The following is a 26,670-nucleotide window of genomic DNA, read 5'->3' as shown; positions in this document are numbered from 1 at the left end:
GTCAAAGGGTAGCACAGCTCTGTATGGGGTTATTTAAGGTGTAACCCTTGGGAAAAGGTAAAGAGTGCCACTTGTGATATCACACAGAGATGGGTGCTGTTAACAAAAATAGGTATGGGTAGTTCCTCTCCCTTAGTATTTGTAAAACAGGTATAAAAAAATCTATTTTCTGAGCAATTAGAAGAAACCAAACAAAAGGGGAGTAAAAGGTAAAGACATACTAGCTCCTTGTCTTTGCCTTTAAGGCCCCTCACCACATAGCCTTGCTCTCTGGGGTAAGGACTGTCCTCATTAATGCTTCTCTGAACAGTGCCTCATACAATGGGGCTCTTATCCTCGGTTGGTATTCCTAGGCATTACAGAAATACAACAGATCTGAACTATAACACCGAACATCCTTAGATTTGTATTCTGAGGATACGTGATGAGCTCTGTCCTCACCAACAGTAGTTTTCTTTTGTCTCCTAGAGTGTAAATGTCTTTGTGGCAGTCATTCTGGTTTATTTGGTATTCTTCAGTACTAAGCACATTTATTTTGACATTGTTTTCATGGGGCAAGAGTACTCCTGACTCAGTGGTACATGCTTGAACCAGTAGGACTGCTGGATTCTACTCTCAAACAGCTAGTAACATGCTAAGTGCCTCAGGCTATTCACAAAGTCTCTGAGCCTCAGTTCTCCCTTCTTTAAAATTGGTAAGGCCAATTAGCTGTCTTGTGGGTGTACTGTTACCTCTAATATATTAATCCTTAAAGTAATTAGATTCTCAGAGGAAAAGTAAGAGATCTGGAATATTAATTAGTTGCAAGTTTTTAAAAGAAGTTTCAAAAGAAGTTAGAGGATAATTTGTATATTTTTGTTTTCATGTTGTTCTTTATACAGTGCTCAAAAGAGAGGTACGTTGCACTACCTATGTCCAGACTTACCTGGTAGACACTGACATTATGTGCAGTGGGGTAGAGGCCATCACCATTACCTCTTGTTTACACTAAGTGATTTAACAAGTGTCTTTGCATTTTTTGAATGGAGAAAAGGAGAAATGCTTAACTTACAAGTAAACTACAGATACCAATCAAAAAGATCTAACAGAAAATTCAAACATGCTTATAGATACTGATCAAATTACTTTTATTTAGACAACCTGCTCTCCGCAGAAATGACCTCATATTCCTCATTCTTTCTGCCTGCACTCTTCCACACGAAACAACTGTGGACCAGTTTCACAGTTAAAAACAAGATCTAGTTTGTTACAGCATCTGGTTATCCGATCACATCTCAGCCAAACATGAATCAATAAGGCTTCCTCCAAGGCAACAAAGCCCTTTGCTTCATGTGCCAAACTGCAACCATTTCAGTACAAAAGAGGTTCAGAACCAATGTTAGCACTTAATGTCCCGAGTTACAAATAATTGTAAAAACGTATTCCAATTTAAAATTAGATACTGAATATTACCACATACCAAGCATGAACATCCTTGATACATGGAGGGAAAACAAATTGCAGGCTTCTTTACTCCTGAAACTAAGTTTAAAAATATTGTGATTTAAGTTATCGCTTAGCTGTTTGGCAAAATACAATAAAAGGTGGGATGTTTTGAGATGCAACTTCACAGCATCTCTCAGGTTTGCTAAATCCTTTGGAATATTTACTTTTTTACCAGAGAAAAACTTTCCCAGAAATATCCAATCGATGAGGTCTGTGTTGTGCAACCATTTGAAAGATTAAAAAGCAGAAAAGGAACATACAGTGCAGTCACAATAAATAAAGGACATGGAGACCATAGTAAACATCATCTTTCCCTGAACTCCTTCCCCATTGCTATAATTTACTTAAAAGGTTTGATCAATCAGTCCTGAATTTGCATGCATTATTGTGTTAATATTCTCTTGGCTAACTTACGAACATCCCCTCTTCCCATGCCCCCCTTGTACAGTAGCTCGCATTTACAAAACCTAGCTTTCCAATCAGAGCTGTGGTGAATCTAGGGTTCTCCTCCAAGAGTTCAGTAATGGTTGGGGTAGGGAAGAAGTAAGCCATCAACTGGTCTCAAAGTGCACCCCAGAAGTGGGGGAGAAATACATCATTAGTATTTTGATATTAATCTTAGCTAAAGGTGGGGGAAAGTTTTTCATGGAAAGTGATGTGATCTTAGCGCTTTGAAGGGGAAAAAAAAAACTGTAGAAGATTTTTTCACACTGATTCAGTGAAGTCCTGGACAGATGGCTGTTCCTTTGTAGTCTCATTAATTCCCTGCCATTGGATAGAATTTTTCCCAGGTGAAGCATATTTTTCTTCCACTGGCAGCTTCTCCCTTCAATGTTTCCAGCAGAAATGGGATATAAATACTTGCCTCCATCACAACGGTACCATTTAGAACATATAATTAAACCCAGTTGTGGTGTGCACACCAGCAGTTGATCAGCTACTCAGAATCCCAGCCAGCCTGTTCTCCAGCCTCACCAGTGCCCTCAGTGTTTCCTTCACCCACGTGCTTACCGCCATGCACGGTTCAGCAGCTTCACCTGAGCAAGTCTCTTTGTAATCATAGTGGCAAAAACCAGTCCAAAAAGAACACTACTTATCAGCACATAGTCATAGTCATCTTTCAGAACATCAAACTGCTTGGATGGATAGACTCTGGTTTGGAAGATGTCCAGGCCATACGCAACAACCTAAAAGAAGTGAGACCACCAGTTGTTACAGCAGCTTCAAGCAGAAATCCAAATACATTAATAAAAGATAAGGCTACACTTTCCATGACTTCCAGAGACCTCTGTGACTTCAGCCCCACCAGCTGGGAGCTGCAGGGTCCTGTCGCCTCCCACAGCAGCAGGGAGTGCTAAGGTACCCCCACTGCCTGAGGCAGTGTGCCCCCACAAATCCCCAGGTGCCGCAGTGGGGAAGCGGGGGTCCCACGCAACTCCACAGGTGCCAAAAGGGGCAGGTGGACCCAAGAGCTCTGAGCCCCCAGGGGTGGTGGGAGCCCCCAGAGCTCCCAGCCACCCCGCAGCTGCCCAATCCCTTCCCATTTTATCAGGGATATTTTTAGTAAAAGTTAGAGACAGGTCACAAGCTTCCATGAACTAATCTTTATTGCCTGTGACCTGTCCCTGACTCTTACTAAAAACATCCATGACAAAATCTTAGCCCTAATAAGAGGCCCATTCCTATAGTTCTGATCAAGCAAAACACAGTTCAAGAAACCATTAAGCAATGACTTATAACAAGGCTTGAAGTTACATACCTTCCCTAAAAGGGGGTGTGATGGCATACTGTGGTATCCTGCATCATACTTCACAAAAAGAAACCCTAATCTAGACTCACCAGGCACGTGGACTCTAAGCCAGAAGGGGCAGTGTAAATCCCTCTCATTCGGGATATGGTTTGATTGTAGTTGATGAACCTCTCAGCATGGATCTGGACATCTGGGGAATATGGAATCAAATTTTCTTCCCTAAAAGACATTTGAGAGAGAGATTAAAACCCAACCCAACACAGCACAGTGGGTAAATCCCTAAGCAGCCTGTTATCTGGAACTCAAGTCTGGTGATACAACATTAGAATCTTTATACAGATAATTTAGTCATTCACACATGGTGCCTGGTAAAGGCTATTAGGAAAAGGGAGACAAACTGGTAGCTCAGAACATGCTGTAATTAGGGTAGTGTCCACCTCCTTCTAAAGTCTGAGAGACCAACCAACCAGGTTCAAGGCCATAGGAATAAATCAGTTAAAGTATCACTCTAAAAACCATAGATAATTATGTAGAATACTAGTCACTAGTAGGATGCTAACAAGTGCTTTTTGACAGCCCTCTGGACTACCGTGTTACCGACTAATGTATTCACACCTGGACTGGCAGTAAAGCAGTCCAATGGCCAAAGACAACAGCCTCTCTAAATTTAGAGTAAGAATTACTTGGAATCTGTCCTGACAGAACTGATAAATTAATCAACTCCAGACTAAAAGCATTAAAACACTCAGCCTTCCCCCTTTTGGCAGGTGCCTGGGAACAAGGATTACTGCTGCAGCATTTTGCTTACCTGCTTTGTTCTGTAGGGATCTCTGGGCGTCGAGGATCCAGCAGAGCCTTTGGAAGGGAGAGAATTGCCCCAGAGGGAAGCCCAACTGCATGTTAAAAAATAAAAAAATAATCTCTTAGAAGTGACCATTTCTGACCGCACTCTGATGGCTAATCCAGCAGTCCTCCTGAGGCATGCCAGAGAGAGCGTGCCGAGTCCACTAGTCAGTGATGAGGCAGGGAGTGTGGAAGCAAGCAGAGGGCTAGGCTGAATACTGTTGTTGCTCTGAACCAGGGGTTAGCAACCTTTCAGAAGTGCTGTGCCGAGTCTTCATTTATTCACTCTAATTTAAGGTTTCGCGTGCCAGTAATACATTTTAATGTTTTTAGAAGGTCTCTTTCTATAAATCTATAATATAGAACTAAACTATTGTTGTATGTAAAGTAAATAAGGTTTTTAAAACGTTTAAGAAACTTCATTTAAAATTAAATTAAAATGCAGAGCTCCCTGGACCAGTGGCCAGGACCCGGGCAGTGTGAGTGCCACTGAAAATCAGCTCGCGTGCCGCCTTCTGCACCCGTGCCATAGGTTGCCTACCTCTGCTCTAAAGGCAGCTCATGAGTGACAGGCAAAGGCACAGCCCATGCAGACAGCAGCAATGTCTGAATGCACACAGAAGACAGCAGCATGCACCACGATTTACGTCAAGGGAAGGGCTGTAGCTGCACTATTTCTTCAAATCACAGGCTAACTTTAACAATATACTTTTCTCTAATGCAGCCCCAGGGACCGTCATGGCTTATGATTGCTCTAGATACTGTAGTGACCTTTTCTTTACTACAAAATTTGACACACATGTAACCCAATCCCTCCACCCTGCCCTAACCCAGTTCTTACTGAGCAAGTGACGGCTGGTGATGCCACGTTCAGTGATGGTGGCCTCCATGGCACTGATGGCAGATGGGAAGATATAAGACTGCTGGAGGACCTGCGGCAACAGTGGGCGGTCAAGGGAACTGAAGGCTGTGGCATTATACTGCTCCGTCCCTTCGTACAGCTCCAGCACAGTGAACTCATTCCGGCGTGCCTTAGTATTCCAGTACTGGTACTGAGACAAGAGGGGAAGACACTGTTCAGGAGGGCAGAGCAGAATGCTCCAGCACAAGTCAATTCATACGGAGGGTAGCTGGACAGTCACTGGCGTGGAGTCAGGGAGCGTTCCCTGGGCAGCGTAGGCGGTTGCCTCCGGATCTCAAATCTGAAGGATTACAAGCAATAACTTTTCCTTACCACCACCCAGTTCTCTGAATGGACAATGTGGACGGGTCCCTTTGCTTTCTTCTGCACAGAAGAGTGGATGATCCGGCCTGTGACTCCATCAATCAGATAGATTCCAATGAAGGTGCGTTCATGGTGCGTATCCGTGCTCTCCGTTACCACTGCCAGCAGGTTAGGGTTCAAAGACTATAACAAGGACAAGGAAAGAAATGTGGGGAAGCCCCTAGTTTATAACCATTGTGCCAGAGGCAATCTGAGGTCTGTTAACAGCACAAACCATCAGGACAGATTTATAATCAGTCGCAGCTGTCATGATACCCCCATGGTCTTTAACAGCTGTCTGAAAACATTTATAGAGGAAAATTTCCTCTGCCAAAATTCAGCTTCTCCTGTCTTCCTGTAATGTTTAGAAACACTGATGTGTATGCAGAAACTTGGCACCAATTGTCCCATCTTGGGTCAGGACTCAGGACCAGCAGTGCTAGAAATGGGCTTTGACTTACAAAGCTGTGCTCCCCAATTAGAAGAGAAAAGAACAAAAGTTTTGTCAGACACTTGTTTTAAAATCTTCCCCAAAGGCAGGTGCATTGATATGCAATACTTCACTTGCAATATCGCCCACCCGGACAGTCAGCTCCTCCAACTTGGGATGCTCCACCTGTTCTTGCTGGGATGCAGTTCTGGAAGAATGCAGCAGCCAGCAACATCCTCCTGGAGACCACGCTCAATGGTTCTATAAATCACTTGGTCTCTGCTTACCTAAGGTCATTAATCTCCAGTCCACTTCCAAACCAATCTCTCAGCTGGAAGCTCACACCACCACTGCCTGGCTAGAATTGTTTGATGGAGGACGACGACCACTGGGAAGCATGAGAGGGAGAACAGGACCATAGCAAATCCAGGATTAGTTCCTTCTGGTAAAAGGCCTGGACAAGTGTGGATGCATCCCAGGATGGACATGAAGACTCATTATTTTTTCCCACCCCTTTTCCCCCTTTCTCTTGACCTCAGCATTGGTCCAAAAAAAAGGATCAGGAAGATAATAAATAGCAAGTTAGACTTGCGACCATTGTTGCTAATATATGGGCTGCTCTATAAAGCTCAGAACGACAGCACAGCTGGCAAAAACATTTTCCAACCAGTTTAAGTGTTGCTTTTAAAACACGCTTAGTGTCTACAAGCCCCGGAGGTGGGTATCAGCTCCCTGATGCTCCCATGCCAAGTTCCATGGAAACCTTAGCATACAGCTCACAGCCACCAAAGCTCAGCTAACAAGGTCTGCAGTACCTTATAGAGGACGCTGCGATCACCCATCACACGGCCTTGGGAGTGTACATGCTCATTTGATCTCTTCCCCTTCACAATCACCATTCTCTGCACTTCAGTTGGGATGGTCATCTGCCAGCTCTCCTCTGTTGTCAGATCCTACAGCGGAGTCAAGATGCAAAATAAGGTTTCCTGACCCTCTGAAAGACACAATCTCCATTTACAGGACATAAGAGAGATTCCCCCTAGAACAGAGTGGTGCACTGGGTGGTAGCACCAGGGCTTCATTCAGCCCCAGGCCGCTCTTGGCTTCAGCCCCATGGAGGGGGCCCAGAGCTCAGTGTTTCAGCGGTGAGGGCCCTCATAGCCCCCCAGTTGAGAACCGCTGATTCAGAGGATCAGCAGAACAGGTGTCAACACTTTTTACTAGAGGAAGAGCACATGCTTTCTCTGACCATTGTCTAGGGCAGCCGAACTAGTTCTCAGAATAAGCAATAGAGTCTTGGGGAGCTAGATGGGAAGGATTACTTGAACTACTATGCTCTCATCTTGTCTCAGCTCCAAAGTTCATCTGAACAGGGAAATACGGGAGAACTGCTCCCTCTTATGGATTCTCACCAAACTGGGGGATGGAGATATGTCTGGATTCTTCACTAAAGACTACTTATAACTATGAGTTTACAAAGATTTTAGGAAGCTTTTGAGAACTGGCAGAAGTCTATACCCAGCTGTACTTCTTATACATCAAACCAAAATCCCATACCATGACAGCAAAGATCCACCATACATACACTCTGTGGGATGAACATGTCACTTCTTACATAGCACAGAGCATCTTCTGTACCTTTAGCAGCCGGAAACCAGAGAGTCTGCCCTGTTCAGCATCCACTATATAAAAAAAGATGGAGTGGGCGATTTCCTCTAACTGGCGGAGGATGTTTTTAGTTGCTGGGAAAGCTGTAACCTGGGAAGATAAAGAAGAGTTTAAACAAAGACATTAGTTATCAATTTTTAGTCTCACATATATAAGTACGCTAGTCCAGTTAACTTTACTGGGCCCAATTTACTATAGATGTAAATTCCACTGATTTAAATGGCTTGAATTAAGGATGAATTTGGCAAAACAAGAGCAGAGGCACCCTGGGTAATAGGGAAGCTAACACTACCCTTCCCTGTTCAATATATTCTTGCCAGGCAAAAATGTAAGCCATTTACCATCCACATAAAGAGGTCTATAGGGAATCTGCACTGGGGAGGGGACTGTGACCGGTGCTTGAAACATAGCTTCCTGGTCTGTAAGCCAGCCACTTGCTATATTTTACCTCTGCACCGGGAGGCCAAAAAGAGGGTTAGAATCAATTTAGTGCCGATTGAAAATTTAGCGTTTGTTTTAAAAACCATGGGGGGGGGGGTTCAAATACAAACGTGACTAAATAGGTTCTCGTGACTTTCTCTTTCAATTGCAATGAAAATAGTCCGGTTTGGGATGCAGCTCTCACCTGCAGACGACGACTTTGGTTTCATGGTACAAGCAGAATGAAACGGAAGAGGTAAACAAAGCGCAAGAACAACAAAGAGCAAGTTAGATTTTAAAGTTTCTGTGTTAATCTAATGGGGTTATTAGTGACAAAGAGAAGGAAGTGGCTTTAAATGTGTGTTTTATCTTGATGAAGTCCCTTGAAGTCAGTCTCGTTCCCTTTGTGGACTATGACTTGACAACATTCTTATTTCTTGCCTTGACAGGGAGATATTTATCCTGCAGATGGAGATTGTTTTGCCCTAGGAACAAAATTACCTTGTATTCATCATCAATCAGAAGTAGCACTTTGGCATAATCTTGATCCATGATGGGCAGAAGCAAAGACTGAAGAACTGGACGCTTCAGAACAGGGGGAGCCACCTGACTCCACTTCCCAAAGATGGGGTTAAAGACATAGAGCGAGCTCATTTTGGTCTCCTGAAACAGACAACAGGATGGGAAACTAGTTAGGGAAAATTCAGAGAAGGATCTTCTAACATATGAAGTTACCTGCTGGCTTGGTTTATACACCTCTACCCTGACATAACGTGACCTGATATAACACTAATTCGGATATAACGCGGTAAAGCAGCGCAGGGGGAGGGGGCAGCTGCGCACTCCGGCAGATCAAACCAAGTTTGATATAATGTGGTTTCACCTATAACGTGGTAAGATTTTTTGGCTCCCAAGGACAGCGTTATATCGGGGTAGAGGTGCATTTGGATTTAACTGTCTACACCTCCTTTCTCCCTTCACTGTTCTCCTGACCCTACAGATGATTACGCTGTGCACTCAAATCACCTCATCTCTGCTGATCCCATAGCGTTCACATAAGATGTATAAAATTCTAATGAGATCTTACCATGGCCTGTCCAGAATGTCACCAAAATAAGTAAGAGTGTTTTTATTTTCTGTGGAGTATATACTGTCGCGTGAACAGCAGAGGGAAAGCCTTTCCTATTTAACTAGCATACACAGGCCCTGACTTTCTACTTCATGTAGTGGACAAAGCAATTAGGTGAATGATTTTTTTGTTGTTGTCATTTAAAGCATTTAAAAAGCAAATCTGAAAATTTTTAACATGGTGGATTTTTCACTACAGGGAGGTAAAACCAATCTGAGGTGTGTGTGTGTAAGGGACTCACCTTGTCCTTAACAAGCAGCGTACACTGTGGAGGGTGCGGGAAGTGGGCCGTTGTTCTCTGGACCATCAGTTTAAAGGAGGAGCCAGGCCTCACGTTCTGTAGGTATTGCTTCCATAGGATGGTGCCAGAGCTGCTTTCAATACCAAAGAGCTGAAGCAGAGAGATGAAAAGAAAAGCCAACATATGTAACAGCGTCTTTCACATCTACATGTTGCATTCCGCTTTGGGTTCCCTCCTCCACTACAAGATACTCTGGTCTCCTGATACCTTTCTCACCACAGCCTCAGCACTGAATCCCCCCTCACCATTGCCAGGGCGGTATGCTCCATTTCCAGGAATGGCTTCTAGTCCCTGCCCTCCTCACCTTTCCTGCAGCAGTGACCATCACCATCATTTTCTGTAGGTTGAACTCATCTCTTGCCAAGTTGTCGATATTGATCTCATTCTTAATCTGGCTTCGTGGCTTCCTGGCATCATAGAACATCTTCCAGAGATGTGCAGTCCAGGCCTGCAGCAGGATCAGCTGGGAGGAAAGGCGCTTCAGAAACATCCCCAGCAAGCCGTCTGCAAACAAGTCAGTGACAACGGTTAGCACAACAAGCAGTGGTACAAAGCAGGGGAAACATACACACAGCACAGCAAAACAGACCACTGCCTCAGCCTATAAAAGTCACGTGCTGCCACACATGTACATATTAAAGAAAATTCTGCCTCACCTTTCATGACACCTGGATCATATTATATCTCATTATCATCATAGAAGCTCCTTCGCCTACCAAGCCTCTAAATACACACTGCCATATCCCACTTCAGCAGGCACTCTGCTCACCTCAAATCAAGCTTTCCTGCAAGCTGCAACACTTAGCGTGTGCAGAGTCTCTTCCCTATCACTCCAGCAAGTACCCAACTAAAACAAATGGGTGTACTTGATCTTACGCCTCCTGCTTTCACTTCTCGTGTAACAGAGGAGCCATCTTTACGGAGAAGCACCCAAATCTTGGCAACTGAAGTCTGAATTGACTTCCTGTTAGGAGCCATGTCCTATGCTTAAACTACCTCTTCTCTGAGAAAGAAACCAAACAGGGCGGACAAAGATCCACCAGCAAAGGCTGTCACAAAAGAGAGGAAAGGAACTGCACGTGATTCTCTGGGTTACCTTGAATGGCTGGATCCGGATGGCAAGAAAGACAATAAAGGCAATTATATTTTAGTCTTCAGGGTAAGACATTACAAGATAATCGAACAGAAGCATTTTGATAAGAGTGGGCAAGCCGGCTGTAATTTCCCTATCACACTCTGTCTGTTATACCCAGAGGGATATGGAAAATCTCTTAGTAGAGCTTTTATGTGTGGTCTAGTTTTAGAAGGAGGATGCAAAAGTTAGAGAGACTACCCCAAAACCTGGAAATCAAGTTTATTTTAGTTCATTTTGGTCATACTGTCTGCACAAGGAATCTGGGATGAGAGCTCACAGCTTTCGGGAGAGGGATACTGAAACTATACAAGCATGAAAAACAAAAAGCAAACAAACATAAAACTAGACCCCTGCAGAAGTTCAACTCTATACATAGTGGGGCCTAAGTTCCCTGTAAGCTGTGCGACTGCGCAGCAGCCTATTTAGCACCACGCAGGCACTCAGGGAACCTGCCCAGCTGGGATCTGCTGCAACCAGGAGAGGGGTGCTCCTCCTCCGGCCCCAGTCCCAGACCTGCCATGGCCAAGGAAGAGACGGCCCGAACCTGGCTGTGGCCGGTGCTAAGTGGTCCAAATCCTCACACCAACTCAGGCACTGTTTGGTTAGGTGCTGCTGCGAGGAGTGGGCTGCTGGGGGAGTCCTCTCTCCCCGCCATAGCCCTGGAGCACCATCCTACACCCCAAAACCGTCATCCCCGACCCCACCCCAGAGCAGAACCCCTCACCAGCCCTGAGCCCCAATCCCACCCCAGAGCCCACACCCTTTACCAGCCCAGAGCCCCTGAGCTCCAGCCCCACCCCAGAGCCTGCACCCCAACCCGAGCCCCTTCCCACACTCCAAACCTCTCAGCCCCACCTCCACCACATGAATTTTGTTATGTGCACTGATATGAAGGTGACGTGTCACACCTCACCTCCATATTGGTGCACATAACAAAATTCATTCCACACATGGGTGAGAAAAATTAGAGGGAACCCTGAGTGAGGTCCTGGCTATTACCTGCTTTCTTTCCGAATTCCCCTTCCAACTCAGCCTGGGCACCCGTCAGAGGTAGATCCACCATCTCCAAGCTTACCACTTCCGCCAACGATTCCTCCCTGCTCCACAGAACTTTTCCTAGAGAGATACAAAGAAAAGGCAACCTAGGCTGATTCAAAGAAAAGAGCAAGTGCATTTCCTGATCTGTGCTGCGTTCATTCCTGAGAGCAATCGGGAGACAGGAAGATCTTACAAATCCAGTCCCTTTAAATGGATTGAGAGCTATACCCCTAACACTTGGGACTGAAGGATCTTCTGTCTGGTCTTCTCAAAAGTAAACAGCTGCTTAATAAAATCGCAAAATGCCACATTTCTGAAGCAATTTGGATATCGACATTTACTGTCTACTACAATAACGAACACATTGGTGTTTAATCACTAACAACCCCCCTCACTTTATTAAACAAGAGACAGTGTTGAAAGAACATACCCATGACTTGAGCATTGAAGGGCTTGCAAAAGGGTTGGAGTCATCAAAAGTTTAAAACAAAAAACCATGAAGTTCAATCTCTAACATTCTTGCAAGGCCTCAAAGACTCAAGCAACAGAAATGGACTCTTAACTCCCCCCTAAAGTTTAACACCATATTTCGTCTGAGGAATTTCCCTTCTTTTCAAAAAGGCATCAAGGAATAACTGCTACAGGTCCCTGTCCTGCAATAAGTTCTGCGTGGGCAGAACCCTGAAACCCTGCAGAGCCTCACTAAAGCCAACAGGCTGTTGTTTCAACAAAGCACATCGCAGGATCAGATTCTCAGCTCTGGTAGTGAAGGAAAATTCAAGTTGTGGGGTGAGGGATATTCCTGGTCTTCTCACTTCTCTATGGGATTTAGCTCAGGAAAGAATCTGCTTGGCTGGACACAATTGCCCCCCAATGTGCACTACTGAAGGTGCCAGGAGAGGATACACTATAGACAGGGGTAACCAGCCAATCTGGTTCCAATTTACCTGGCTGCTGGAGGAACATGAGCATGTGATCTTCTGTTTGCACCAGCGCTCGGTAACCCACAGAGTCATCTTTCTTCAAAAAGACCTGGATATAGAGCTGGAAAAGGGAGACGAGGAAAGAAAAGATGATCAGGATTAAAACCTCCTGCCCTAGACAAGCAAGATACAATTCAAAGGTGAGAAGAGGAAAGGATTTAAGATCATTGTTACATTTAAGGTCCTAAAGCACTGGTTCTCCACACGCAGGCCACTTGTGGCCCAATCAGCACACACTATGGCCCATGTGACATCCTCAGGGCCATATAGGTAGTATATATATTGTGTGGATGCGGCCCACATAACACAGAGAGCTGCATATGCAGCCCAGAATGGTAAACAGGTTGAGTACCACTATTCTAAAGCAACAAAAAGATGAAGTGCTACCTTCAGGGGCACACTTCACAAACCCAGAGGCAGACCAGAGTCTGGTTTCATACAACAACTCTCATACTTCAGCTACTTTAAAGCACTGAGATAGACATCAGCAGTGCCAAGACCACACTGGCAAATGCAGCAGCTATTTTGTGCTTGGTAATATTATTCTATGATGTCAAGCCCTCCCCTGCTATATGAGGTTCCGCCCATCTGCCAGCATTGGCCTGCTAAACCCAGGGTTGTGAGTTCAATCCTTGAAGGGGCCACTTAGGGGTCTGGGGCAAAATCAGTACTTGGTCCTGCTAGTGAAGGCAGGGGGCTGGACTCGATGACCCTTCGGGGTCCCTTCCAGTTCCAGAAGATAGGTATATCTCCATTATAAATCCACCCTTGCCCTGTCCTTACAGCCAAGCTCTATAAACCCAGGGATACACAATGCCACCATATCTGAATCAAAACATCACGGGTACATGTGTTGGTCTTCTCACTACCAGCAACCCCTTCAGGTCACCCAAAGAGCTCTGACCAGCCCTGCCAGTCAGAAAAGGCTGTCATAAGTGAAGCAGTTTTCATCTATAGATCTTGTGTTTTACAAAAGTGGGTAAATTTCACAAACCCTTTTACAGCTGGGGCAACGGATGAAGAAAGATGAAGTGACTTGGCCACCGTCAAACAGCACTTTGTTGTACAGGCACGTAGAAGCCAAATCTCCTTGACTCCCAAACTAGTATCCTACCCAACCTTAAATCGGGGCTTGTCTGCTTGGCTGCAGCAAAAAGTTTGATAAGCCTCAAGATACAGCCAAGCCTGATGTAAAGAGAAACTCCATGCACTCATCTCTGACCACTTGCAACGACAGGAGAGAGGCTCCTAACTTACCTGCTCAGGCCTGGCACCGCTTTGCTCTAAGCTGAAGGTAATCGTGGTATCCAGCAGTCTTTGCCCAGTCTCAACCAAATACAGGTTAATATTGTAGGTGTTGTTGGGGCAGGCTAAGAATTCCTAGAGCATTATAAAAGATAAGCTGACAAAGACACATAATCTACTTACATTGCACTTTTCATCACAAATGATTCCAGAGTGCTGTATACAATAAACTATTTACAAGGATCAATTCACCCACCACAGAAATGCAGGCATTTCTGGAGCACAACACAACAGCTGCTTAACAGAACACAAACAGCACACCAGTTTGGGACAGAAAACAAATTCTAGGTGACATTCCCATCTACACGTGCTTCCATGGAGTAACTACTATAATTCTGAGCCCATTTGGACAGAACACAGCAGAGGTCTATGATGCCTTTCTTCTGAAGATCTCAAAGCACTTAACAAACAATTATTTGAGTGTCAGTGCTCCTGCAGGGTAGATGGTATAGCACACATTAAACTGCAGGGTAAACTGAGGCACAGAGACTACACAACTTTCACAAGATCACACAGAAAGTCAATGGTAGATCTGGGAATAGAAATTAGGAGTCCTGGCTCCCAATGCCCTGTTTCAAATACCAGGCAGCTCTCTCTCCTAACTACACAGCAGCACTGTTTCTGAAATAAACTTTGACGTTCAAAATGCAGTTTTCCATTTTAAGGTGGGGAAATGGGTGTCTAAACGGAAGATCTGTTTCTTTGTAATGCTGTGAGAGGGTAGCATGTTCATCCAGTCCCCTACAGTTTCACAAACTGAATAGTTTTAAGATGCTTTTGGATAAAGTTTCATGGAGCTGATGCAAAAATATGATTCTCCAGAGTAATAGTCTGTCCCACCCCACCATTCAGCCTTCCAAACCCAAAAGAAGGGAATAGCCTGTTAATTGCAAAGACTGCCTACAATTCCTGACAACAAGCTCCTTTCCATACCTGTCTATGGGAACGTCCGAAAGTGCTGTCTGCCTTATCAGAAGTTCTAGATTTCTGCAATGAACATGGGAACAGAAAGAGAACTGGTGAGCATGACAAAGGCACGGAAAACATAAGAACATTAAGTGTCTAACAGGAACAAGTTCTGCCTCCCTGCTCAGCAGCTGCAAACTTGGGCAAATGATAAGTGGTACTGAAAAATGAAGTGGTCAGCTGGGTACCTCCTCTCACAAGACTTTAGGTCACTGTTACAGTAGAACCTCAGAGTTACAAACACCTGGGGAATGGAGGTTGTACGTAACTCTGGACAAAAAGTTATGGTTGTTCTTTCTAAAGTTTACAACTGAACATTGACTTAATACAACTTTGAAAAACTTTACTATGCAAAAAGAAAAATGATAGTATTAATCATCTTAATTTAAATGAAACAAGGGCACAGACAGTTTCCTTCCCTTGTCAATTTTTTAAAAGTTTCTCTTTGTTTTAGTAATTTACATTTAACACAATACTGTACTGTATTTGCTTTTTTGTTTGTTTGTTTCTGCTGCTGCCTGAACGCATACTTCCGGTTTCAAATGAGGGGTGCGGCTGACCGGTCAGTTCGTAACTCTAGTGTTTGTAACTCTGAAGTTCTACTGTATATGGAAACTGTCAGGTCAAACATGGCCCAAAATGTAGGTTGTGTGAAAATACCTTATACAAAACCTAACCAATTAAAATATGTCATGATTTTTTCCCCCTCTCTATCCCAATGGATTTTTAAAACTCCCCTGTAGCATTTGCAACACAGATTTTGCAGCATGCTAAAAGGGATGGTGGGTAGGGAGGGAAGAGAGAGTGCACGCATGGAGGGAAGCTGTATCATGGAGCAGTCTGATGCCACTATTAGTTTCTTCAGAATGGAAGTTTTCTTGTTATATGTTTCTAGCCCTTTGGGTTGTGATGATAACCTTCCAAATGAGACCTGAAGTAGTGCTGTTTACCTGTCTCTGCAGACAAGCAGCCTGCTCCACTAGCTCAGAGAGGCTGAAATGACCATATTCATTACAGCAGGGTATTAGCTCTGAAGCCAATAATCAATATGTTTAATTCATGCTTTTGGCAGGAATATCCAGCTACCCTAAGGCTGTCAGCAGAGTCTGTGGAGTGCTTTTCCCCCACTTTATCTCATCCCCTAGCGCTAAGTACAGGAGAACCTGAAAATGATAGTGAATGGGAAATTGACTAAACAGAGTTGAAACTGACTAGGATCTTTCATTCCTCTCCACTTGAAAAATGAAGAACAAATAGCATTGGTTCCAAAAAGAAAATGGATTTTGTTTTAATTCTTTCATTTTTAATAATCTCTGGTCTTAGTGAGAAATGGGTGAGGGCATTTGGTTATCAAAACAGTGCAAAAGGTAGGATTTTGATTTTTAAAATGATAGTGTCTAGTCACCCATCGCCGTATGAGCTAATCAGCAGACTTTTCTTCCCAACACTAAGGTATTTATTTCGCTAACGGCTTGTCTACGCAGGGTGGTAAAGTGCATTAGAGGGATGTGATTTGCAGAGCACTCTAATGTGCTGTGTTCCAACTGCCCATGTAGACCCTGCTGGTGCAAACTAAAAAGTATTGAGTTTGTGTTAACGTAGTAGTGACTATGTTAACACAAACCTAGGTACCTTTTAGGTCATGCCAACAAGGACTGCACAGGGTAGTTAGAGTGTAGCACGTTGGAGCACTCTACCTCTAATGTACTTTGTCGCGTAGTGTAGACAATCCTTAAGAGTCATCTCGCTCTGTATATTCATTGCACCACGGTCCATCTTGAGTTTGCTCAATACTCAGCAGCTCTACAGATGCTTGCATACGGATAGTCACAACAGATGAAATCTTGGCCTCATTGACGTCAACAGATGTTTTACCATTGACTTCCATGGAGACTGAATCTTGTGCCCTAAGGTGTTTAAGTCCAGGTAGTACATTCAGTCTGACAGTGGTAGAACACTGCTCTTTGGTGGCCCCTCAAAACCTTTATAACAATAAAAAAGCAATACAAACTAACTAACTAAAAAAAACCATAAGTTTTTAGAACTAGAAGCAAATCTGAAATTTCCATTGTGCAACTGACTAACCACTTCATTCCTGCAGATCAGGACAGAAGCCACAGTCTTCTCCCCAGTTGTTGCAAAGTTCACCAAAGCTGCCTGAAAAACAGGGTGGGGGAAATAAGAATATGTTTGCGCAAAGGAATTAATTCTCATTTGGTTTAGAACAATGTCAGCCAAATTCCAACAGGTCAGTTCATTATCAGCATAACAAGCAATTCTGACAGACTGAAGGACTCTGGTAAGTTTCGCTACAAGGAAGAGAAGCAACCTCTGGTACAACCACTGAAGAGACGGTTCACGCTGGGGTCCAGTAACCTTTAGCCTTTCATCATTGACCAGTCAGAAGCCTGGCAAAATTCCAGACACTGCCACTGAGGTGATTTTCACACTAGCATGCTCTGCCTGAGTCTTTGGAGTTGAGGACTAACTAACTGTTATATATGAAAGATGAAAGTCAGGAGCATAAGAGATGGAAAGCTACCATCAAAGGAAGGAAGACAAGAACCTAATGGGGAAAAGGTGCTCTTTTCCATCGCTAGTTTCTAGAAACCTATTAGATCACTGAGCCCATCCCCAATTGGCCAGTCTCTTGTAGACAATACTGCACTGAATCTGAAATGGTCATTTTATGTAATTCTGGTCCACTAGAACTACCACCAGCAGTATTAAATGTACTACAACCACTGGTCACTTAGGTGCTTTCTAGCAGCAAATCACCACTTGACTCAGCACAGACCCTGCATTAGTTAACTCACACCTTGGTGAGAAATGTCAGAAACTGGATCCTCCTGAACTGATATTAAATAGTTTAACTGCTACTGTACATAGGTTCAACCAATTCTATAGAAAGTATGATTGAAACTTGAGCTTCAGCAGCTAGTTCATAATGCTTAGTGCATGCTTTACGAAGGTTCTGGTTCTACTGGTGGATGGAGCCAGCCAAACAGTCAATTCACTGAATTTCTGCTGTAGTTCATCTCTTCTATTCAGAGATCTGCAGTTGTGTTCATTCTGTTTACCTGCTGGAAGTCCCGGACGAGGCTTAGCAGTCCATTTCTGTACTGCAGCAGTGTGAAGTGACTTGGAGCCAGCTGCAGGAAGAACTGAGCCCGTGAAGCACTAGCAGGATTGGGCTGAGTGGGTAAAATCCTGGGATGGAAACTGTCAGCAAATTCTAGGTCAAGGGCCTGAGAAGAAGAACAAGCAAACATGGCAAGATGGAAACTTACTACGCAATTTGATCAAACACATCCCTTTCCTCACTAACAATACAACTTTTATAAAGGGTTAGTCCATATCTGATTGAACATGAAGCCATCGTGCGGAGGTCTGGGATGCAGGATGGACTACTTCCCATGATACGACAAAAAACAAGATTTAAAGAGCTGAAATCATCACCCCATAAGCAACCATTACATGGAAGCGATGTGATCTCCCCTTCCCTCCTCCAAATTAGTCTGATATCCACTTACATGTGTGACTATTTCAGGATCACTCACCTGCAGTGGGATCTGCTTCATTTCTTGCTCAGTCTCCAGGGATAAAGCATAGAGCGACTGTGTGTCAGAGTCCGCACACACCAGCACTGCCTCACCCACCACACAACAGGCACCACTTAGGCTCTTCATCCAGGGGGCTGCCACTCTTAGCTGCAGGGCAATAAAGGGAGAGAGGCAGTTGGAAAACTCCACAAAGAAATTCTAGAAAGAGCCTTGATTGTGTCCATTTGCAAGGGGCCTGTATCAGCCAGTGTGGGATATCAAAGGCTTAATGTTACATTTCATTTCTAAACTTAGTCACACTAACAAAGGCCTGTTTGAAAAGCAGGAGAATCCCATTTATCAATGAACTGTGGCTCTTCCCCATGGGATACCCATAAGGCCAGGATTTTGTAACCCTGGGTAAACTGCCATCCATCCTGAGATTACCCAGGTTGATCTCAATTTTACTGTGTTCTGCCAGCCCTGTGTCTGGGAGATGCAGTTGTGAAGTCTCCTTCCAGGACCATGAGACATTCCATGGAGACAAGATGACATTTTGACCTATGTGCCAGCAATGCAATTAACTTCCTAAACATCACAGGGAATTTACCCAGATGGGAGCTTTTGTTAAATTGGATCCACACTAGAGCCAGCCTGGTGATGAGCTGACACCATGCATCAATGTATCAGTTCTACCTGTTTTGTAATTTCGCCATCTTCTATGCTGAAGGTTACAATGTTCAAATGGCTTCGAGGAGCAACTCCAAGTGCACGTACTACTCCGGTTCCATACGAATACACCAGCTGGTACTGGGTACTCTCACTGCAAGAGGAGAAGCAGCAATGAATCACCTTCTCTAATAGTTCCCAGAGCTACCTGTAAAGCCCTCGCTCTAGCAGCCTATTCACTGTCATCACGGGTCTCCCAAGGAAAAACCGGGTGCATCAGCCAACAGGAGAATTTTTGCCCATAAACACAAATAAATGTTTTAGGGACTCCTCCCCTTCAGCCATCGCTTCCTGCAGTTAAACACATTGAAAACCCAGAGACAGTATTGATGAAGACGACTTATTGGCTCATTTTGTCCATCTTCCCTTTAACCTTCTCAGGCCAGTGCAGGATAGTAGGTGTCTCAGGCAACAGGACTTCCTCCACTTCTCTTGGGAGGCTATTTCACAGATTCACCATTAGAAAGTTTTTCCCCTATCAACTCCACCTCCTCCCTTCAGGTAACCTAGTTTCATCCTCCCTCTCCCACTGCCCTCAGTCACTGGAACATGGTCAGGTCTCATTTAGCGATCACCGTTTAGCCTAGTTGTAACTATTTAGTAGTTTTAATCTTCCTTCAGAAGTCAATCACATTAGAACATTCTTGTATATTACAAGAGGACTCCCACACCTGGGTGGGCCCCTGTTTTCTGACTGGAAGCTGCTACTAATAGCACAAACTGGTCTGTTCAGGTTAACATACTTAGTTTATTCGTAGATTGCTTTTTCTCCGTACGAGATGTCATCTCCTGACCTATTTTGTTCCACAAACCTAAAGGACTCACTCAGGAATAGCTACTACTCTTTAAATTCACACTCTATCTTAATCTTTGAAGTGTAGACGAGCCCTAAGATACCATGTGATCACTTTACCACTAGTCCATGTTAGTACCATACAGTGCATAAATCACAATGCTGTCAGTTGGTCTGTAATTTGCCTGCACTAAAAATCAGTAAATAGAAATGGATGTGCTCCTGTCTTTATGCACAGGAAGACCTTCTTCCCTGCCTCCCCCCAGTTACCACTCAAATTTTCTCTTCATACCCTGAAATGCAAGGTCCCCCTCCCAAGGAGTCTATATTGTCATATGTGCAGGAAATGGATGCAACACCCCGAATGAGATACTATGCACAACATTTTCAAAAGCAAAAGGGTCCTCTCCCCCTTAAGACAAGTTTGAGAGTCAGTGATCTATCCTTAGTTTGGATTTATACCTGTCTGGTAAATGCTCCATCCATTTCTGGTGGCCGTTGGAGAGGTAATGAAGAGAAAGGGCAGCCTTCTTCAGGACAGCCAAATATTTCACGGTGTCCTGGAACCCCACCAAACTAGCCATCTGGAAACTAAGCACAGGTCAGAGACAGAGGGTGAGACGATAATACTTACAGAGACTTTACCCAGCTTGTGGAGTCATAGCAACACTAGAATTATAGACAAACAGCCCTGCTCTTCTCCACCCTGGTAGCTGGCGCAACACACACATTTTTCTTAAAAATAGCTACTCTTACCTAGACAGAGTTAATATTGTGTGACTAAACCACCATAACAGTTGGCACTGACTGGAGCTCTAACTGCTGATCTCTGCGGAGAGGGCAAGGATGGGACTGAAGACCAACCATCCCATCAAGCCAAAGCAGCATCTCCGGGTCCAGAATGGTGCACACAGACAGGGGAAGCTTATGCATAAGTAACGGATTTCAATTTTCCACCTCCAATAAATGTAGGTTATGTACAACACCCCCTCCCCCCCACACACACACACTTCAGCACTGCAAAACAGTCATGAACATTTATCAGCCCAGATACAAAATGTAACCCACTATTCACTTCAAGCGAGAATTTTGCATGGTTATAGGATATAGCATTAGTCCTGTGTGTGATAAATGACTGCAAAATTCAGCACCTCTATGATGTTCCCACAAGGGTTACTTTATGACCCTCATAGCGACAGTAACTCCTCACTTAAAGTTGCCCCGGTTAACGCTGTTTCATTGTTACGTTGCTGATCAATTAGAGAACATGCTCGTTTTCAAGTTGCACAATGCTCCCTTATAATGTTTTTTGGCAGCCACTTGCTTTGTCCACTGCTTGCAGAAAGAGCAGCGTTGGAGCTAGTGGGGGGCTTGGAACCAGGGTGGAATGGCACCCCCCCCATCAGCTCCCCAATCCCCTAAGTTCCCAGTGCGGCACCCACCCAGCAGGCTACCAATTGCTGGGCAGTTCAGCTGCCCCTCCCCCCACTGCCATGTGCTGCTCCTGCCCTCTGCCTCAGACCTGCTCCCAGGAGCCTCCTGCTTGCTGTGCAAGGGGCTAATGTCAGGGTGTCCCCCTCCCTCCCCCTACTTTACCCATTTCCACAGAGACACGGACAGGGCTTAGGACAGAGGGAGCTTGCTGGCAGCAGCTGCTGTCTCAACTTGCTGATCTACTTAAAAAGTCAATGTACTTAGACTGGGGTCAGCCTACTTAAAGGGGCAATCCGCATGTGCCTGTCTCTCTCTGCCATTCCTCCATTTGTGCTACCTTGTAGAGTGTGAGGCTACATTAACAATGTGTTAACCCTTGAGGGCTAAGCCAAGTGCTAGTTCATCATTTACCATTCTGCTCCTAGGAAATATCCCACCCTCTGACTTTACCACCTCAGGCCAGCTTCACAATCATCATAGCTGTGTACAGTATTAAATTGTTTGTTTAAAACTTATACTGTGTATGTGTGTGTATATATAAAATATAGTCTTCTCTGCTGAAAAACATTTCCCTGGAACCTAACTCCCCTATTTACATTCATTCTTATGGGGAAATTGGATTCGCTTAACATCATTTCGCTTAAAGTAGAATTTTTCAGGAACATAACTACAATGTTAAACAAGGAATTACTGTAATTGACATTGTCCCTAAAACACGACTACACACAAGGAAGGCAAATTCCCCTCTCCAAAGGGTATAGAGAGACAGGCCACTGAAGATTTCCCACCTGCCAGTGTCCAGTGACGTCTCCCAGTTCAGCCCTCCAATGTTTGTCTCCCAGGAACGCAAAATGTGCCCACCATTAGATAGAGTGATGGCATCTGGCCAGGAGGAGAGAATAACAAATCAAATATTTTTATATTGTTTTTTTTAATTCAATTCCCTGCTCATCCTCCAGGTCACTTGTTCTTCCATTTATGGATAGAATATTATATATCAACCACTGCCCAGAAGACACCTGGTCTGCTTCAGAGTCAGGAAGGTCATTTTATTTGTATAATGTGCAGAGGATTTCACATTTTATAGTTCACCTGTACTCTTAGCACTAGGAGTCCAGAATTCCTAATGTCATGCACAGTCACAAAAAAAATGTTTGTGTAGCCATGATCCTGATAGCACCAAGCGGTAAATTAAACAGAGCAGACAAGCAGGAAATTATCCTCATGCGTCTAGAAGAGGACAGGCCAAGGAGTAAACGACACAATCTTTAACACTGCACCTGTATCCACTACAAGCTCACCATGACTATTAGCTCTAGCAAATTTAGCCCTCTGTCCAAACCTGGCTGGATGTCTGTAATGGGAATGAACGCTCATCACACAGGAAAGGCTAAATGCTTTGCTTACCCTGTCCATGAATCAGCATGGCATCTACTGCTCCTTCAGGAGTCCCCTTGTCCACATGACGCCACACTGAAAGGAACAAGGAGTAAAGTGGGAATGATTTTTTCCCCTGAGGTATTTCATGCTGAAGAAAGGTATCAACTGGAAGTGCCACAGACTGACATCCTCTGTCTAACCACAGGCCAAGTACAGTATAGATAGTGGCAATGCAAGCTTCCCCAAAACGGCCCTTCCAATGTGCCTCAATTCTTATCCCGCACGACCACCTCTAGGGATGAGAGAGGAATTCAGTCTTCATGCCCCAGTCAGTTTTTCGTCTCACTGTATTGGTCAAGTACAGACTAGCCATGCCAGCACCTAACAAATTTATACTTGAAAGTAGGAAATGAAGCCACTAAGTCTGAACAAAATTAAATAAAATTGATAAGTATATTTTTAAAAATTCCTTGTCTCCAGGGAAAATAAAGTCATGTCTAGTTAACCACCCTGCAACCTTAAAATGGACTATGGGCCGAAGGTTAGCTTTGGTGTAAGCAGGAGTAACTTTTAATGTATGCCAGGGTTTAATTTTGGTCCCGTGTGCATTAGTTCCCACACAAATGGTAGATCCTGAGTCATAAAACAACAGTTCACTCACAGATTTCTCCATTCCTGGAGTTCAAAGCAGCCATCACATTCTTCTCAGTAGCCACAATAAGCTTCTTGGAGCCCTGTGAAGCTTCCAAGGAAGAAAACTTGAGTTTTCCCACATACTGCTGCCTCCTAAGGAACAGGAAAATCAAAGAAAGTGTGAAAAAAGAACACTTTCCACTTAACCTACTGAAAAAAAGGGAAAGGGTGATTAAAATTAACATAGGTGGACAGAACACAATGGTGGCACTAGCTGCAACTATTAAAGACTGACAGAGGGCAACCACACTACTATGATTCTTTTTTGGTGGGGGGAGGGGGATCTGAATGAGCAAGGAATTTTGTGATATTTTGGAGCTCAATGTCAAACCTGCTTCTAGGAAATTCACACAAAAAAAACAAAGTGTCTAATATTCTACATTTATTGACAAGAAATGAAAAATGAACTATTGCACTGTAGTATAACCAGTCTCATTCTTGCATCTTCACTAAATACTACCAAAGCAAACAATGTATTATCATCAATGAAAAGAGCTTCCATGCGCTGCTTCTACTGAGTCGGCCCCTTGCACAGAGGAAGTCCCTGGTCTTCACAGCTCTTTTGGGGCCATATTAAATTCTTCCCTGAGCTCTCTGCATATTGGGTAGCATCAACTGATTTCTACCATCTGACCCACAGACATGCAACTGAGAAGAGACATGTAATAAAAGTTTATTAATAATACCCAGCTTTTATACAACACTTTGCATCAGTAGACCTCAAAGCACGAAGGACATAAGTCCCCACTTTATAGATGGGGAAACTGAGGCACCTGATAGATTACACGATTTACTCAAGATCACTCAGCAGGCCAGTGACAGCCAGAATTAGAACCCAGGCCTCCTGAATCCCCATCCATTGCTTTACTCAGCAGGTCACATCAGAATTGGATAACTTTGCTGGAGAACGTGTTTTAGGACACCATGGATGTGAAATGAGCACTTTGAAAGAGACTGGAAATAAATAAATATCTCTGACAACCTGCAAGAACCCATATTTACAATATCCAAAATGGGACTGTGTGTTTATATGGATATCAAGAATACCCAGAGTCGTCATAATTAATAAAAACAAACATTAAGAACATAAGAAAGGCCATACTGGGTCAAACCAAAGATCCATCTAGCCCAGTATCCTGTCTTCTGACAGTAGCCAATGCCAGGTGCCCCAGAGGGAATAAACGGAACAGGGAATCATCAAGTGATCCATCCCCTGTCACCCATTCCCAGCTTCTGGTAAACAGAGGCTAGGGACACCATCCCTGCCCATCCTGGCTAATAGCCACTGATGGACCTATCCTCCATGAACGTATCTAGTTCTTTTTTAAACCTTGTTGTAGTCTTGACCTTCACAGCATCCTCTGGCAAAGAGTTCCACAGGTTGACTGTGCGTTGTGTGAAAAAATACTTCCTTTTGTTTGTTTTAAATCTGCTGCCTAGTAATTTCATTTGGTGACCCCTAGTTCTTTTGTTGTGAGAAGGAGTAAATAACACTTCCTTATTTACTTTCTCCACACCTATCATGATTTTATAGACCTCTATTATATCCCTCTTATATTCCAAGCTGAAAAGTCCCAGTCTTATTAATCTTTCCTCATATGGCAGCCATTCCATAGTCCTAATCATTTTTGTTGCCCTTTTCTGAAACTATCAATTCCAATATATCTTTTTTTGAGATGGAGCAACCACATCTGCATGCAGTATTCAACATATGGGCATGCCATGGATTTATACAGAGGCAATATGATATTTTCTGTCTTATTATCCACCCCTTTCTTACTGATTCCCAACATTGTTAGCTTTTTTTGACTGCCGCTGCACACTGAGTGGATGTTTTCAGAGAACTATTCACAATGACTCCAAGATCTTTCTTGAGTGGTAACTACTAATTTAGACCCCATCATTTTATATGTATAGCTGGGATTATGTTTTCCAATGTGCATTACTTTGCATTTATCAACAATGAATTTCTTCTGCCATTTTGTTGGCCAGTCACTCAGTTTTGAGAGATCCTTTTGTAGCTCTTCAGAGTCTGCTTGGGACTTAGCTATCTTAAGTAGTTTTGTATCATTCTGAAAGGGATGTTAAGCCTCAAGGTTCATGTCTGCCTGCTGCACGGTTCTTACTCCTTCCTACAAATCTGGCTACTGTCAGAGACAAGACTTTGAACTAGATGGACTTTGAATGTGAGCCAATATGGCAATTCCTATATTCCTTTGTCTTTAGGTTGAAAACCACTGCTGTGCAAAGGTCATTTTCTTCCTCCGCAGTGAAATGAGAATCAGAAATTCATCCTCAGCTATTCCTTAGAGAAAAGAGAGATAGGGAGCAGCTTCCTGAGGCAAAGGACTCTAAATCCTAGACAGGAGGACTAATACCTGATCAGCTAATGCACCATTCCGATGGCCAGCGCAGGCCTGTTCCCTACAGATGTTTCTATGGCTGGGGCTCTTACACAGCCATGGCAAGGTTGGGGGATGCATTCTCCCCCAGAGATACCAGCGCCCATGACAGTGACGCATGCAAGCCAGCTTGGGGCCAGGGACAGAACTCAGAGCAGGCTCCTGCTCACCTCGCAAAGCTCAGCTCAAAAGCTGCAGCAGTTCTTCACCCGTCAAACCCAGTGTGACAACTGGGTCAGACTCAGGCTAAAATAGGGTAATGCTCAGGACTTGCTTTTCCCCCAGCTCACCCAGACACAGCCCCCATTGCCCGAGACATCAGTAGGGGAAAAAGAGCTGCTCAGCCCGCCCTCTTCGGGGTCGGGGAGGAGGATTCCCAGCCCCCCACCCCAGAGGACAGTGGGGGGATACCCAAACCCAGGGGACGGTGGGAACTCCACCCGAGGGGATGGAGTTGGGGGGGAAGAGATCCCCAGACCTCCATCCTAGGTGATGGTGATGCCCAGCTCAAGGGAACAGTGTGTGTATGGGGGAAAATCCCCAGACTCCCACCCCAGGGGGCAGTAGGGGGGATGCCCAGCCCAAGGGAACAATGTGTGGGGGGGAGATCCCCAGACTCCCAGCCCAGGTGACGGTGGGGGGGGGGAAGATCCCCAGACTCCCACCCCAGGGGGCAGCGGGGGGGATGCCCAGGCCCCCACCCCAGCGGACGGGGGATTAAATACCCGGATGTGACCCAGCACCCACCAGTCGAACTTGCCCACTTGATCCTCGTAGACCGCGGCCGCCAGGGGAGCCAGGAGCAGCAGGCACGGCCAAGCCCCGGCCGCCATGGTCCGAGCCGGAAGCTGCTCCGACTCCGAGCCTATCCCGACAGGCAGCGCGCCGGCTGCCCAGAACCGCCGCGAGGCGGGGCCTCGCCCCCAGGGGCTGCCCTCTGAGCGCCTGAGTGGGGAAAAACAAATCCTCTCCCGGGCAGA

General features: G+C 44.6%; 1 protein-coding gene across 2 annotated transcripts; it reads right to left on the bottom strand.

Moving 5' to 3' along the window:
• Positions 1 to 1,110: 1,110 nt before the first annotated feature.
• On the bottom strand, positions 1,111 to 26,561 carry EMC1 (ER membrane protein complex subunit 1). 2 transcript variants are annotated; one of them, XM_050931321.1, is made up of 23 exons: positions 26,438 to 26,561; positions 23,257 to 23,381; positions 22,623 to 22,688; positions 22,004 to 22,097; positions 20,244 to 20,372; positions 18,956 to 19,082; positions 18,278 to 18,427; positions 17,798 to 17,965; positions 16,803 to 16,874; positions 14,685 to 14,738; positions 13,704 to 13,826; positions 12,411 to 12,507; positions 11,425 to 11,541; positions 9,595 to 9,794; positions 9,231 to 9,380; positions 8,362 to 8,523; positions 7,411 to 7,530; positions 6,588 to 6,725; positions 5,313 to 5,486; positions 4,920 to 5,130; positions 4,044 to 4,128; positions 3,325 to 3,454; positions 1,111 to 2,672 (listed from the first exon to the last, which is right to left on the bottom strand). In XM_050931321.1, exons 1-23 carry the CDS (start codon positions 26,521 to 26,523, stop codon positions 2,493 to 2,495), a joined length of 2,958 nt encoding a protein of 985 aa, XP_050787278.1. In that variant the 5' UTR covers positions 26,524 to 26,561; the 3' UTR covers positions 1,111 to 2,492. The 2 variants fall into 2 exon arrangements, with proteins under 2 accessions (XP_050787278.1, XP_050787279.1); XM_050931322.1 differs by lacking the exon at positions 14,685 to 14,738.
• Positions 26,562 to 26,670: the final 109 nt, after the last annotated feature.

The sequence above is a fragment of the Gopherus flavomarginatus genome, chromosome 21 (assembly GCF_025201925.1).
Source record: "Gopherus flavomarginatus isolate rGopFla2 chromosome 21, rGopFla2.mat.asm, whole genome shotgun sequence".
Lineage (NCBI taxonomy): Eukaryota > Metazoa > Chordata > Testudines > Testudinidae > Gopherus > Gopherus flavomarginatus.
The sequence above is the reverse complement of the archived record's forward strand: the minus strand, read 5'-3'. Positions and strand labels throughout refer to the sequence as shown.

Coding starts and splice junctions, on each gene's coding strand:
- EMC1 (XM_050931321.1), bottom strand. CDS start 26,523: ATGGCGGCCGGGGCTTGGCCGTGCCTGCTGCTCCTGGCTCCCCTGGCG. Junction 18,428..18,955: donor ATGGCGAAATTACAAAACAG/GTAGAACTGATA, acceptor ATTGCCCTGCAG/CTAAGAGTGGCAGCCCCCTG. Junction 8,524..9,230: donor CGCTGCTTGTTAAGGACAAG/GTGAGTCCCTTA, acceptor TGTCTGTTTCAG/GAGACCAAAATGAGCTCGCT.